Source organism: Ochotona princeps, chromosome 16 (genome assembly GCF_030435755.1).
Source record: "Ochotona princeps isolate mOchPri1 chromosome 16, mOchPri1.hap1, whole genome shotgun sequence".
NCBI lineage: Eukaryota > Metazoa > Chordata > Mammalia > Lagomorpha > Ochotonidae > Ochotona > Ochotona princeps.
Window position 1 is genome coordinate 308,747 of NC_080847.1, and position 15,258 is coordinate 324,004.

At 57.7% G+C, this 15,258-nt stretch overlaps 3 protein-coding genes and 1 non-coding gene across 4 annotated transcripts in view; 1 reads left to right on the forward strand and 3 right to left on the reverse strand.

Annotated features, from left to right (window-relative positions):
- SPG7 (SPG7 matrix AAA peptidase subunit, paraplegin) overlaps positions 1-15,258 on the reverse strand; it is a 60,594-nt gene that overhangs the window by 15,649 nt on the left and 29,687 nt on the right. The window lies entirely within an intron of this gene.
- On the forward strand, positions 214-7,582 carry LOC101535528 (sulfotransferase 2B1-like). Its single transcript, XM_004584095.2, has 6 exons — positions 214-355; positions 3,372-3,586; positions 4,097-4,223; positions 4,294-4,388; positions 6,691-6,871; positions 7,467-7,582. The coding sequence occupies exons 1-6, from the start codon at positions 214-216 to the stop codon at positions 7,580-7,582; spliced, it is 876 nt and encodes a 291-aa protein (XP_004584152.2).
- On the reverse strand, positions 9,765-11,443 carry RPL13 (ribosomal protein L13). The gene is made up of 5 exons (XM_004584092.3): positions 11,284-11,443; positions 11,026-11,167; positions 10,671-10,844; positions 10,389-10,445; positions 9,765-9,967 (listed from the first exon to the last, which is right to left on the reverse strand). The coding sequence occupies exons 1-5, from the start codon at positions 11,385-11,387 to the stop codon at positions 9,809-9,811; spliced, it is 636 nt and encodes a 211-aa protein (XP_004584149.1). The 5' UTR covers positions 11,388-11,443; the 3' UTR covers positions 9,765-9,808.
- On the reverse strand, positions 10,899-10,981 carry LOC118757765 (small nucleolar RNA MBII-202). Its single transcript, XR_004995368.1, has one exon. It is a non-coding gene; the product is annotated as a small nucleolar RNA MBII-202 (small nucleolar RNA).

The window sequence follows — 15,258 nt, forward strand, 5'->3', positions numbered from 1 at the left end:
CTGCAGGCCCCTGTCTTTCCGGGGCACAGGAGAGGCTAAGCAGGGCCTTGGGGCCGACCTAGGGAGGGCAACTGGGACTCAGGACAGTGACCAGCAGCCAATCCATCAGCTGCGCCCAGCCTGGCCCCAGGGGTAGCAGACTCTCCGGCCGCACTCCCACCTCACCCTCATGGCCTTCCCCTTCAGAGCCCTGGGACACAGCCTGTGGCCAGCATGAGCAGAAGCCTGGATTCGGAGGAGGTCTTCGACGGGGTCCGCTTTCCAGGGTACATTCACACCCCTGAGTCCCTGCAGGCCGCCTGCAGCTTCCAGTTCCAGGACACAGACGTCCTGTTGGTGACATTCCCCAAGTCAGGTGAGGGGCGACGGAGCAGGTGCCAGGCAAGGCAAATACCATCTACCCACCAGGCCTCTGTCTCTCCCAGTCAAGCACAAGCCCAAGTCCAGAGCCCCCAGAGTCTCCTGTGGCCTAGTGGCTGTGGGGCTGTGCCTCCAGGGCTGCAGTGTCCTGGCTCTGGGTCACTAGCAGAGCTCCCTGCCCACCAAGCCAGGTCTGTGTGTGTTTGTCGGGCACACTGCATGCAGGACGACCATGGGTGACTCCCCCTGAGCCACTCTGTGTGGACGGGGTTTACTTCCCCTCGGCCTTTGGGTGAGAAGGTCTCCCAAAGCCTGGAAAGGGTGCAGGGCTATACAGCCATCCCCCTTCCCTCTATGGAAGCTGAGTCCCACCTTGGTGTTGGCAGGACCCTGAATTCAGACAGGCCCCCGATACAGGGCATCCCACACAGCCCTGCAGTTTCCAGAGGACGGCCCAGGTCCAGTGTGGCAGGACAGAAGCCAGGCCTGTGGACTGGAAGTCCAGTGTGGGGAATGGGGTTGGGGGAGGGGTACCCACCCATTCCTGGGAGATCTGACCTTCTGGCCTAGCAGCAGGTGGCAAAGGACCTGCCCTGACTAGTCCTCCGTCCACTCTCCCCAGATCTCAACTCCCACTGCCTGCCCCTCTGGCTTCTCCCTCCAGGCCACACCCAGGGGCTGGGCTGTGAGTGGGCACTTCCCCATCAGCAGGGAAGTGGCAGTACGTGGTTGATTCTCTCGACCCTCCCCTCTCCATCTGCATCCTGGCTAGCCAAGGTCAGCACAACATCCCTGCCCACCGCCCTCCTGTGCTGTGGCCGCCCTGTGTGTCCTGGCTCAGAGTGCCAGCTGGCCTGTAGCAACAAGAATCAGGGTCCGCCGACTCCTCACACGTCCCGGACCTTCTGAGGTACTGAGGCCTAGAGTCTCTCTGCCATAAGCTGATGCCACATGGGGCAACTGCACCGCACAGCAGTGTCCGGGTGCGAGCGCTGGCTCTGCTCATCGGGAGGACTTGGTCCTACCCCCGTGGCTTACAGGGGTGGAGCTCCTGGCTCCTGGTCCGTCTGCCTTGGCCCCAGCAGGTATGAGCAAGCTCCCTGCCTTTCAAACACATTTTAAACATTTAACACATGGCGTGTTATTCTGAGGAACCTGCCCTCCTGGAGTCTTCTCACACTGTCCGTTGCCCTCCATGGCCATCACACTACTACAGTGGCTGGGAAGCCCACATGACATCCCTGAGGCATGCCACACAGGGCTTCTCTCAGGAGGAAATGTCATGGGTGTGCATCCAGAATGTCTGTGTCTCGTGAGCAACAAACGACCCTTGAACCTCAGTGTCATGCAAAGGGTGAGTTCCATAAGTTGATGGACAATTTGGTCATCGTGGGCTTTAACCATTGAACTGCAGACACCTGCAGAAGCAGAACCATGAGACACAGTCACGTGTTTCAGCAGATGCTCCCCGTGTTGCTGGCATGAGGCAAGGAGGTGGAGTTACCCCAATATGGCAGACATTGCGGATCCTGCATCCTCTCACGGGTGGGTCAGAATCACATAACGCACTCTTATTTTGAAACTGGGCGCCTGTCACCTTCACAGGATTCCAAACTAAACACATGCCCTCAAGTCGTCTGCCCACACTCCTTGGTCCTCTGTGGTCTCACGTCCTCTGTCCACACTAGGCCTTCCATGGTCTCATGTTTTCTGCTGACACACCTGTCTTCCATGGTCCTCCGTGGTCTCACGTCCTCTGCCCATACTCCTTCACTCTTTGTGGCTTCCCACAGCCCTTCCACATTTCCCTCATCAGACAGTAGACCTATGTGGCCATCCAATTTTGTACTCCGAACTTCAAAACCAGGAGCTAAGATGAGTATGTCTTCCTAAGTTCTCATCTGTGTTCACACATGAGAGGGAACCCTTTCTTCTTGTAGCATTACTCAAAGACCATAGTAACCACCCACTTAAAGGTCAGCCTGCTATTGACCGGGTCAGTTTCAGGCCCCACCTGTAGCTGCCTTGGCTGGGATGGACATAGTTCAGGTCTTTAGTTGGAGAAGTTGAGGAACCCAGTTCTTCGTCCTGGGAGGGGAGGAAGGTCATGGCTTCTGTGGTTTCTGCTCTGGGTCACAGGGTATATCTGATGTTCCTTCTCTTTCTTCTTCTTCTTGTTATTTTAAGATTTATTTTTTTTTATTGGAAAGGCAGATAAGAATTATGGAGAACAGAGATAGAGGAAGATTTTCTATCCACTGGCTGACTCCTCAAATGGCTGCGTGGCTGGAGTTCACTGATCTGAAGCCAGGAAACAGGTGCCAGGAACCTCTTCTAGGTCCCCTACATGGATACTGGGTCCCAACACTTTGGGCCGTTCTCCACTACTTTCCCAGGGCACAAGCCGGGAACTGGATAGGAACTGGAGCAGCTAGTCGGAACATGAACTGGTGCCCATACGGGATGCTGGTGCCTGCAAGTGCCAGCAGATTAGCTAGTTGAGTCATCATGCCAGCCTCTGCTATTTCTCTGTAACTCCACTCTAGGATGTCCCTCTGTCTTCTCTGCAGGATGTCCTGCTCCATGTGGAGATTAGGCTGCTGGGCTGATGCAGTCACCCAGGTGGCATGAGGACCCTTGGAAAACAGAGCGCCCCTGTAACCCCTCCACTCTGTGATGGTCCAGCCGGGGGACAAGGATGTGGTCTCCAACAGAATCCACATCTGCCAACACCTGGGCTCGCAGCCTCCAGGCCTGTGGGAGAGAACTTGCTACTCCTGTGCCCTGGGCTGGACCCAGCTGGGCCTGGCTCATGGGCAGGGCTGGGACAGCTGAGCTGTGTGCTGACCACGCCCCGGCCACAGATGGCCTTTCATGGAGATTCACTGCAGATTTCACAGGCAACAACCAGGGACTCACAGGAGGTGGCGCGTGCCGCAGGCCCAGAGCTGGCCAGGCCCTGTGCGGTCTGTGCAGCTCACCAGGGCTCCTCTCCCTGCCTGGCTGCACAGGTACCACATGGATGCAGCAGATCCTGAGTCTCATCTTCTGCAAGGGTGACCTGTGGCCCATCCACCACCGCCCCAACTGGGCACGCATGCCCTGGCTGGAACACATCTCCTTCCAAGGCTTCCTGGCCCAATGGGACCCCGCCCAGCCCCGCCTACTCACCACTCACTTGCATGCCAAGGCTCTGGCTCCTGCCCTGAAGAAGTCCAAGGCCCGGGTAAGAGGCCTCTGCCTTCCTCCCAAGCAAGACTGGGGGACTGGCTCTCAAGGCATGGGCTTCTGGAGGTGTTGTTCAGGGGAGAAGGGTCAGCAATGAACAGAATCCCAGCTTAAGCTGAGGAAGGGTCTATGATGCAGCAACCCTCTTCTCCGCCAGGCCAGGGGCATGGCATGGCGCTGGGGGTCAGTTCAGGCCGTGAGGAGGTGGAGAGGGTCATGACAGTTGCCCATGTTGGCCTGATGGATGGCCCTTCCATGCATGGAGGCCTACACACACCACAGGTGCCTCCAGCCAGAGCCTAGGCAGGGCCTCCCCAGCCCTGGAGCCTCAGACGTACCACAGCATAACTGCTGAGACAGTGAAGGGCCAGCTGTCCCAGGGCAGTCAGGCCCAGCCCAGGAGTGTGCCCACAGCTGGTGCCCACCTCAACCTTTTCCTTTGCTGGAGGGCAGCCAGGACCCGGGGAGGACAGGCCGAGAAAGCACTGAGCACTGGGCTCTCCCACAGGTGGTGTACGTGGCGCGGCACCCCAAGGATGTGCTGGTCTCCTTCTACCACTTCCACAGAATGGCCAGCTTCCTGCCAGACCCCAGCTCCTTCCAGGACTTTATGGATGAGTTCCTCCAGGGCACAGGTGGGTCTCCTGGGGCTTCCTCTCCTGAAGCCCTGGCCGGGCTTCTCTGAGGGCCCCTGCTCTCCCCCAGGCTTCTACAGCTCCTGGTTTGACCATGTCAAAGGATGGCTGAGCCTCCTGCAGGACCTCAACATGCTGCTCATTACTTACGAGGAACTGCACCAGGTAGGTCCTCTGGTCCCCAGCTCCTATGGAACCTTCTGGACAGGTTCACCAGAGCTGGGGGCTGCCAGGCCTGGCAATTTGCTATAGCCCTCGTTGGGCGTTTTGCAGGGCTACACTCAGCTGTGAGATTCGGCTGGGGAGGACATGAAGCTTGGTTTCAGGAGCTGTTTTGTGTGCATTTTAGAATGTTTTTAAATTCTTTATCTTCTTTTGAATATTGTTTATATGGTTAAAAGGAATGGACACCCATTCTGATTAGGATGGGAAGGTTATATGTTTTAGAATTTGTTATTCAATTTGTTTTTGCAAACTTCAAGTCCTTATTCTCCCTATGTTACACACCTAGTGTACAAATTTTATTATTGTGTTCACCCACCAAAAGTCTTTAGTCCATATCTGATTCCATTCATAAGCTTAAATAAGCACCTTCACCTATCTTAATTGTTTTTTGTTTCTTTAAAGATTTATTTATTTTTATTACAAAGTCAGATATACAGAGAGGAAGATCTTCCTTCTGATGGTTCACTCCCCAAGTGAGCCACAATGGCCGGTGCTGTGCTGACCCGAAGCCGGGAACCTGGAACCTTTTCCAGGTCTTCCATGCGGGTACAGGGTCCCAGTGCATTGGGCCGTCCTCAACTGCTTTCCCAGGCCACAAGCAGAGAGCTGGATGGGAAGTGGAGCTGCCATGATTAGAAACTGTGCCCATATGGGATCCCAGGCATTCAAGGCGAGGACTTTAGCTGCTAGGCCACTGTGCCAGGCCCCACCTATCTTAATTGTTAATGGACTCAATCTGCCTGTCTTTGGAATCCTACAACAGTTAGTCTCACAGAACTGATAGGCCTTGGGCCCAGCCCTCCCCTTATAAGCACTGGGATCCCATTTGGGCAACAATTCGTGTCACAGCTGCTGCACTTTTGTGGCCTGGGACTCTGCACCCGTGTGACCTTCCGTCCGATGGTTCACTGCACAAGTGCCGCATTGGGCAGAGCTGAGCAAATCCAAAGCCAGGAGCCCGGGGTCTCCCACGTGGGTTCAGGGTCCCAAGGCCTTGGGCCGTCCTTGACTGCTTTCCCAGACCACAGACAGGGAGCTGGATGGGAAGTGGGGCCACCAGGTTTAGAACTGGCACCCATATGGGATCCTGGTACGTTCAACGAGTGACTTTAAGCACTACGCTATCGTGCCGGGGCCCTGAAGTTCTTTTTTTTTTTTAAATTTATTTATTAATTACATTGTATTATGTGACACAGTTTTATAGGTACTGGGATTCCACCCACCCCTCCCCAAACCCTCCCCTCATGGTGGATTCCTTCACCTTGTTGCATAACCACAGTTCAAGTTCAGTTGAGATTCTGAAGTTCATTTCTTAATGACGCGCCTTACTTACCTCATGCCCTGGACACGCGCTCAGGAGTCCAAACTTCTGGGGTAGGAGTTGCCACATGGTCCTCGCCTGTTGTTCCCAGAGGTTGACAATGACTCTAACATGAAGACAAGAATAAGTAGGGAAAATAATTTTAAGTGGCTTGAGTTGAGTGGAGCAAACACGAGTGTGGGGTGAGGGCTCAATTGGCTAACCCTCCATTTGCAAGCTCTGCCACCCATGAGCCATGTCTTCAGGCATGGGAGAAGTTCTGCTGGCCTCACGGGCAGCCTGTGTCTCTTACTTCGTTATTTGTTTAGTCTGTTGAGCCAGGGCTGGTGCTGAGGCACAGTGCATTAAGCTGCTACCTGTGACACTGGCATCATTTAGGGGTGTCAGCTGCTGTTCCCCCAGCTCCCTGCGGAATGCACCTGGGAAAGCATCAGCAGATAGCTCAGGCGGGCTCCCTGCACTCACATGGAGATATGGGGGCGGGGGGACTCTGGATCCGCCCTGGGTGCTGGAAGATCTGTCTTCCTCACCCCTTCTCTGTAACTTTGCTTTTGAAATGATAAATTGTATACACACATCATTTTTATTGAAAAGTTCCCAAATAATAAACTAAAAAAATTTTTTCTACTTTTCTTAACGACACATCCATTTTACCCCTCCCACCCATGTACCATCTACCTGCCCAGCCCGACTGTCCATCAGTCATTCTGTCCATCCTCCATCCCTTCTTCATCCACTGTGTCCACCTAGCCATCTTATTTTTAGGCTTACTCTACTTCCACATTGTGGAACATTCTACATCCCTGACTTTTCATGAAATACTGGATATTTTTTCACGGAGTTGTCCCTCATCACTGGACATCTGCGTGTGCCAAGCTCTGGCCGGTGTGTGCCCTCACGGCCTTTCCTCTCGGGGCGCAGGAGCCCAGGAGCACCCTCCAGAAGCTCACCCGGTTCCTGGGGCACCCGCTGAGCCCCCAGGAGGAGGACGTGGTCCTGTGCCACAGCAGCTTCGCCTTCATGAGCCAGAGCAGCGTGACCAACTACAGCCTGGTGCCCAGAGAGGTCATGGACCCGGCGCGGAGCAGCTTCATGCGCAAAGGTAGGGCGCGGGCGCTGGGCAGCCAGGCCACCCTGAGTGCCACACGGGGCACAGCAGCTCGGGAGCTGCGGGGTCCAGAATCCCCAGACTCTGAGGGGACACGCCGGGTCCTCAGGGCTCCTCTGAGGGGGCACGCCGGCTCCTCAGGGCCACAGCCCTACGAAGACCGCATGCGCGGGAAGCGGCCAGAGGCGTCGGCGCATGCGCACTCCGGTCACCTGGCCGGCTTGCCCCTCTAGGGTTCGCGCCTGGGCAGGGGAGGCTGGCCTCTGCCGCCACTGGACAGTGAGCCGGCAAACGGGAGCCGCTCTCTGCCTCTTGAATACACACGTGAGTCCTCTGTTTACTGGTCACTCCCCATTGTCTGCAGCTGCAGGGCCTGGGCCAGGCTGGAGCCAGGAACTGCAATCGGGGCACCCCAGCTCACCTGCTGCCTCTCATTGCATTGGTGGGAGCCGCTTTGGGGAGTTGAGCCAGGCCTGGATAAGGAATGCAGTGCCCCAGGCCCTCCTCTGGAACACCAGGGTACCATGCTAGGCCGTCTCAGAAGACCTTGCTACTCATGCCTCTGCCCTCCCCTGCCCCTTGCCCATAGGTGTTGTTGGGGACTGGCAGGAGCACTTCACACCAGAACAGAATGCCAAGTTCAATGCTGTGTACCAAGCCCAGATGGGAGACTGCGGCCTTCACCTGCCCTGGACCATGGACTGACCCTCGCTCACAGGACCACGCCCTCCCCCTCAGTGCCTTCCCCCTGGCCTCCACTGTGCCCCTGGCAGTGTTGTCAGACTGCAATAAAAGATTCTGTCACAGGATTTTGCCCTCTTCAGGTGAGACTTGCCCAGGACTCCATGCCCTGGAAAGCCTGGGCTGCAGACTCAAGACCTTACTTCCTCCAGTCTCCTGCTGGTGACCTGAGTGATGCCAGTGACCTTACCCATTGGAACACCCATGTCAAGATGCCATGGGCCTGAGTTCACCCGCATGTGAGGGCAAGGCCGAGCAGTCTGCGGGAAAGCTTCACCAGGCACCTCCTGATGTGGGAGGCGTCCCGCCAGGCAAGGGTGGCCCCAGAACTAACTGGGCGCTCAGTCTCTGGCTGCTCAGCCAGCCCAGGGCTGGTTCTGCCGTGGTCTGACCCAGAGGCACACACATGGCTGGAGGGACAGCAAGGCCATGCCCCAGCCTCACCCCCCCACCCGTGGGACTCCGTCTAGCCCAGGGAGGGAGGCCACTCACTCCAGCTGAGGAGCCAACCCACTCGCAGGTCTCTGGATGGCTTCCCTGCCCTGACCGGCTGAGGCAGCCACTCAGGGAATGGCTGGCTGGGGTCCACAGTGGTGTTCTGTGCATGAGCTGTGGGCACTCTGGAGCATGGGCTCCAAGGAGCAACTGGCTGCTCAGCTTCAGCTTGTGGCCACCTGCCCACAAGGTCCTCTTAGAATGGGGACCACAGCGCTGGTGCCCACCCAACCCAACCCTACTTGTGGTCATCCCACAGCCAATTGAGAATCCTGGGACCCCAGTCCAGCCCCAGAACCCCTCTTTCAAGCCTTTCTGTACCTTAAGGCTGGGGCCCTACACTGGCTCCCCGCCCAACTCCAATACTTGGAACCCTAACTCCAGTTGCAGTCCTGGGCACCTGTCTGCATAGAGCCTCTGGCGACCACTGTGCTCTGCTAACATCCTTGGGAGTTGTACAGTGGGGATGGCTCAATTAACATGTGGAGGTTCAGTAAGCACCTACTGTGTGCTGCTGCAGAGGGGTGCTGTGGTGTTGCCACCCCACTCCCTAACCAGCCCAGACAGCAGCTTGTAAGAGGTGGCTCTGGCAGTCATATCACCCTAAAATGGCGCACAGCACATTGGGGAAGCCTATGGAGGCCCCAGGTGGGGGAACCTGTGACCTTCACCCCAGATGTGTCCCAAGGGAAGCTCCCCACTGCCCCACAGGTCATCTTAAGGTTGGGATTGTTAGGCCTGTAGGAAAGAGTACAGGGTCACCAGATGGCCAGGAAGTGAAGGCAAGGTGACAGCTGCACCAAAACTACCACTTGGGGACAGGGTAGGATCCAGTGTTTTCCTCCTCTGCTGGACCAGTTCACTGGTGACCCCAGGGACAGGCCAGCATATGGACTCAAGGCCCCAGTTGCCTCACTTTGCATCCAGCCTGGGGAAGCAGTAGGAGACAACCAAAAGCCTGGTGCCCCTGTACCCACGAGGGAGACTTGGAAGCTCTTGGCCCTTATGGCCAGTTGCGGAGTGTGCCAAAGGACAGAAGAGTTCCCTCCTGTAAATCCTTCCAATAAAAACACACACACAAAAACCGCACAAATCCCTTGTCCATCAGTTACACAAGCGCTTCTGCCCCGTGTCCTAAACATAACCTGTCTATCCAGGTTCCCATGGGCAGATGAGCTCCCCAGCCTACTAGACCTTCAGTCCAGGCCTCCTGTGGGGCTCGCAAACCCCTTATGATGATTTACTGGAAAACACACCTCCTATCTACTGGTTCACCTTCCAGACACCCAGCTATGTGTGCCAGGACAAAGCCAAGCTCTTCAGGGCCTGCCGGGCAGCTACAACACAAGAGCGGCAGCGGCTTACACAACTTGGGCCAAGAGCCTTGAGTGCAGTCCTGCACCTGTTGGGCACATGGGAGGTGACCACAGCCCGACTGCAGACACCAGGCCTTTGCACCTCAGCAATGGCCAGTGCCAGGTTCTTCCCTTCCTGGGAGCAGGTTAGGGCTCAGATGGCCAAGCAGTGGGAACCTGATTCTTGACCGATTGCATCCCATCCTGCCCTGCTGCACTGCCAGCCATGGCCACCAAGTAACCCACCACCCAGGCCATGCAGGATGTCTCAGCTCCACCAAACCAGGAGACAGCACTGACCGGCCGCATTGTGCATTTATTAGACAATCCCCAACAAGCCCTATTTTTTCTTCTCCACATCCTGTTCTGCTGCCTCCTTGGCCCTCTTGGCACGGATGCCAAACAGCCGGGCATTGGCACGGGCCATGCGGAGACTGGCAAAAGCTTTGAAGTTCTTCTCTTCCTCGGTAATGACCCTGGCTTTCTCTTTTTTGTAGACCTGCATAGAGAAAAATCAAAGAATGCATGAGTGCACAGCAGTGACGAGGGATACCGGAGTTCAAGAATCCCCAGGTCCTGGCGCAGTAGCCTGGTGGCTGAAGTGTTTGCTCTGCATGCCCCAGGATCGCATATGGGCACCAGATTGTGTCCTGGCTGCACCACTTGCCTTCCAGCTCCCTGCCTGTACCCTGGGAACGAGGACAGCCCAAAGCCGTGGGACCCTACTACCCGCGACGGAGACCCAGAAGAGACTCCTGCATTTGGACTGGCTCAGCTCGGGCTGTTGAAGCCACTTGGGGGAGTGAGCCAGAAGATGAACTAAGTCAACAACATTAATCTCAAAAGAGGCAAGGTGAGGACACCCTGCTGCCTCTCGGCCCCCAGGACAGCCTGCAAATGCTAAAAGTGCACCAACTTACATTCCGGATGGGCATCACTGGACCTGTGAGCTGGGTAGCCAATTTGAGTTCTTCAGCCTGCACATCAAACAGGAGCAAGGCATGTCAGCACCCTAGTCCAAGGCCCCATCACCCACCCCAGCCTATGGGACGCCGTGAACTTCCTGGGTCCCGCAGCGTCTGCTAAGAGTGCAAGGTGGAGATGTATGTGGCCCTGCCGACGCACACTGCCATCCACCCTGACTGCCAGCCCCCCAGCTTCATCCGGCCCACCGCGTGTCCCCCAGCCCGACCCGCACGTACCGAGCTGTCGCCCTTCTTCGGGGCAGAGGGCTTGCGTGGGAAGAGGATGAGCTTGGAGCGGTACTCCTTCAGGCGCTGCACGTTGGCCTGCAGGGACTCGGTGGACTTGTTCCGCCGCCTCGGGTCCACCGAGATGCCGATGGTCCGCGCCAGCTTCTTATGGATGCCGGCCACCTGCGCAAACACGCACGCTTGGAGCTCTGGAGGCCGGCGCGCCGCCCTGGCCCCGGGGAGCGGCTCGGCCGTCAGATGGAAAAGGGTTCAAGTGCGCTTTCATCACAGCGCTGCAGCGATTCCGGAGACGGTCATCACGCCGAGCCCGCCCGCCCCCGCCCCCAGCCCCGCGCGCACTCACCCGCAGCTCCTCCAGGCTGAAGCCGCGCCCGGCGCGCACCTTGGTGTGGTAGCGCACGGTCGGGCAGCGCACGATCGGCCGGATGGGCCCCGACGCTGGCCGGGGAGCGATGCGGCGAGCTCGGGCCTGCCGGGCCTTGCGCCTGCGGGGGAGGCCGGGGTCAGCGGGCCGTGCTGTTCAGGGTGCCCGGCTCCCGCCCAGAGCCCGACCTCCTCCGGTGTCTGTCCCCGTTCCCGTCCAGCGCCCGCCCTCGCTCACCTGCGGATCTTCCGCGCCGGCTGGTTGAACCACGTGGCCACCCGCCGCTGCCAGTCCTTGTGGAAGTGCGGCTTCAGGATCATGCCATTCCTGCTGGGCGCCATGGCTGCTGCCTGCTGCCGCGGGGGGCGAGGACAGTGAACGGCCGGGCCGGGGACGCCGCCGCGGCCAGCCGCAGGGCCTCGGGCCCGGCTAAAGGCCCGGCGCGGACACCGGCGTGCCCCCGGGCCTCGGCGGCCTCAGCACCGGGCCGATGGCGGAGGATTCACCGTCCATGCCGGCCCGGGCCGCGGCACTGGCCGATGGCGGCGGGTACACCGGGCCCCCGCCGCCCAGACACCGGCGTCCCCCGGGCCGATGGCGGCCTCGGCACACCGGGCCCCCGCCGCCCAGACACCGGCGTCCCCCGGGCCGATGGCGGCCTCGGCACCGGCCGATGGCGGCGGATACGCCGCGAGCCGCCCGGACGCCGTCCATGGCGCCGACGCGCACTCACTCACCTGCTCGGCCGGAGAGCAGAGAGGCGGAAAGGACGCGGCGCCGCGGGGCCCTGTGGGATGGTGGCAGGCGCAGCCAATCAGGAGTGCCGCGCCACTCTGGCCAATGGGGGCCTGGGAAAGCAGGACGTGACGTCAGGCCGCCCCACACTGGGATCCGGGGCCGCCGGGAAGTCGGGGTTAGAGCTATCGGGATTAGAACCCGCGTCCCCGCATAGCCTGCATTCCCCGTCGGTGCCGCTTGAGGCCTTCAGCCCCAACTTTCCTGTGAAATACACTTTATAGGCAGAGGTGGCCCGGCGGGTGTGGGAGGGACGTGGCAGCCCCTGGTGCACAGGCGGGTCGGCTGCTCCCCGGGCCGCACGGCGGGTCCCGGCTGCTGGCCGACCCCGCACACACTGCAGCCTTCGGGATTCGGCTCGTGGCGGTCGCGGCCCCGTGGCCGGTCGGGACCCGCAGGGTGTGCTGCTCATCTCCCCGCCAGAATCCCATGGCACAACGGGAGGCCCAGGCCCAGCCCTGCCCCGAGCAGCTTCTGCGAGGTGGACATGAACAAGAACCCGCAGCCCAGCCCTGCCTTGGAGCAGCTCCAGGGCCAGCCTTGCTGACCGCACAGGGTCCACGCTGAACCCTGCTCGCGCAGGATCCCGGCTCCCTGCCTGTGTCCTGGGAAAGCAGTGGCGACGGCCCAGAGCCTTGGGACCTGCACCCGCGTGTGAGACCGGGAAGAGGCTTCAGATCGGCTCAGCAATGGTCTCTCTCTGTCTTTCCAACAACAAAAACTAAGATACACTTAGACCATAATACATGTTTAAAATTTAAAAGGGGGGTGGAAATGAAAGCAAACTCAGTCCTCCGCCCTCTTCCAGGAGAGCCGCTGTGGCCAGTGGCCTTCTGCCACCCTCCCCTTCACGGTTCTCAGTGGAACCAGGAATTAGCCGACTAGTACTCCACTGGCAACAGACACGCCTGCCTGGGTCAGAACACGTTTCTCAGCAGTAACCATGAGTTGGCCTTCATTCCTTCCAACATTCCCCTCACAGGCCTTGCTCCAGCCTCAAACACCTGCCCTGCCACACACCTACCTGCTCAGCCTAGGCACCTGGCTACGGTCAGAGGGTCTGCTAGGAACTGAGCTAGCTGCCAGGAGGCTGCACCCAGTGTGTCGTACACAACGTTCTGCACCGAGTCGTGCAGAGAACACTCAGCTTTCGCACTATTACAGGAACAAGGAGCCACTACACAACCATCCTCCCATGGACTCAGATGCGGTTAAGGGTGACACTGCAGTACGGGAGTCCACAGTCTGAGAGCCTTGGCAGGGCATGGTCTGTGAGGACCACCAAAGGGCTAGTCAATGGCCCTAGAGGGCAGGGCATCGAGGCCTCCACCTGGAGCACCACGGTCCCTAGCTGTTGTGGCTGTCTGGGGGAGTGAACCAGTGGTTGGAAGACCTATTAACCTGGGTTCCAAATACATCTTTTTTTTTTTTTTTTAAAGATTTATTCATTTTATTACAGCCAGATATACACAGAGGAGGAGAGACAGAGAGGAAGATCTTCCATCCGATGATTCACTCCCCAAGTGAGCTGCAACGGGCCGATGCGCGCCGATCAGATGCCAGGAACCTGGAACCTCTTCCGGGTCTCCCACACGGGTGCAGTGTCCCAATGCATTGGGCCGTCCTTAACTGCTTTCCCAGGCCACAAGCAGGGAGCTGGATGGGAAGTGGAGCTGCCGGGATTAGAACCGGTGCCCATATGGGATCCCGGGGCTTTCAAGGCGAGGACTTTAGCCGCTAGGCCACGCCGCCGGGCCCCCAAATACATCTTTAAACTCCATTAACGCCCCTTCAAGCCGAGCACTCCTGGGTGAGAACCTCCAAGGTGGACGGGCAGGGCTGAGCATGGCTGCCTCGGTGCTGGCACTCCTGGGCGAGGCTCTTGGAGGTGGGTGGATGAACTGCGAGTGTGGCTGGGCCTACACTAGCTGGTGGCTTACAAGCACCTCCCATAGCTAGGTCTACACCAGTTTCCAACCCAGGACAGCAACAGCTTATCTTTTAGCAGTAGAAACTCTCAAATACTCTTGCTTTTGAACCCAGTGCACAATAGCTTAGCAGCTCAAGTCCTTGCCTTGTACGTGCAGGGATCCCATATGGGTGCCAGTTTGGATCCCAGGGTCCCACTTCCCATCCAGCTCCCTGCTTGTGGCCTTGGGAAAGCAGTTGATGATAGCCCAAAGCCTTGGGACCCCACACCCACGTGAGAGACCTGGAAGAGGCTTCTGGCTTCAAATTGGCTTAGCTCTGCCCATTGTGGCTGCCTGGGGAGTGAATCAATGGATAGATCTTCCTCTCTCTCTGTATATCTGACTTAAAAAAAAAAATCTTAAAATACTCAAAAAAAAAAAAAAATACTACAGTAGGGGCAGGTGCAGGGGCCCAGCAGTCTGACCCTCTGGCTGCCAGCTGTGGCATCCCACGCTCGTATCAGTCTGCTTCCAGGCTACTCCACTTCCCATCTTGCTCCCTGCTTATGGTCTGGGAAATCAGTGGGAAATGGTTAAGTGCTTGGGACCCTGCACTCATGTGGAAGACCTGAAGAAGCTCTTGGCTTCAGCTCAGCTCCAGCTGCTGTGGCTGCTTGGGGTGCCAGTCTCTCCTCTCTATACATCTCCCTTTAAAATAAATACAAATCAGGCCCGGCGGCGTGGCCTAGCGGCTAAAGTCCTCGCCTTGAAAGCCCCGGGATCCCATATGGGCGCCGGTTCTAATCCCGGCAGCTCCACTTCCCATCCAGCTCCCTGCTTGTGGCCTGGGAAAGCAGTTGAGGACGGCCCAATGCATTGGGACACTGCACCCACGTGGGAGACCTGGAAGAGGTTCCAGGTTCCCGGCTTCGGATCGGCGCGCATCGGCCCGTTGCGGCTCACTTGGGGAGTGAATCATCGGATGGAAGATCTTCCTCTCTGTCTCTCCTCTGTGTATATCTGGCTGTAATAAAATGAATAAATCTTTAAAAAATAAATAAATAAATAAAAATAAAATAAAATAAATACAAATCTAAAGAACAAAAAAGCATTAGGGGTTGGTGCTGGAGCCCCGTTCTGACGGCACAGCCATTTGGAGTGAACAGTGGATGCAAGTGTCCTGTTATCCTGCCTTTCAAAAACAAGATGTGGCACAGCAGGTCAGTCGGCCCTTGCAGTGTGCAACAGCAGTGTCCCTTGTGGGTTCTGGTTCATGTGCCAGCTGCTCCACTTCTGATCCAGTTCTGTGCCAACGGCCTGGGAAAAGGAGCAGATGAGCCAAATGCTTGGGCCCCTGCTACATCTATGGGATAGCTTCAGCCTAAGTCAACCTTGGCCATGTGTGACTACCTTGGGATGAACCAGCAGATGGAATATATCTTGCTCTATTGCAAATATTTTTGAAAAGGGCACCTGTGCCTGCCTTCAACCCACACAGCGCCGTCTA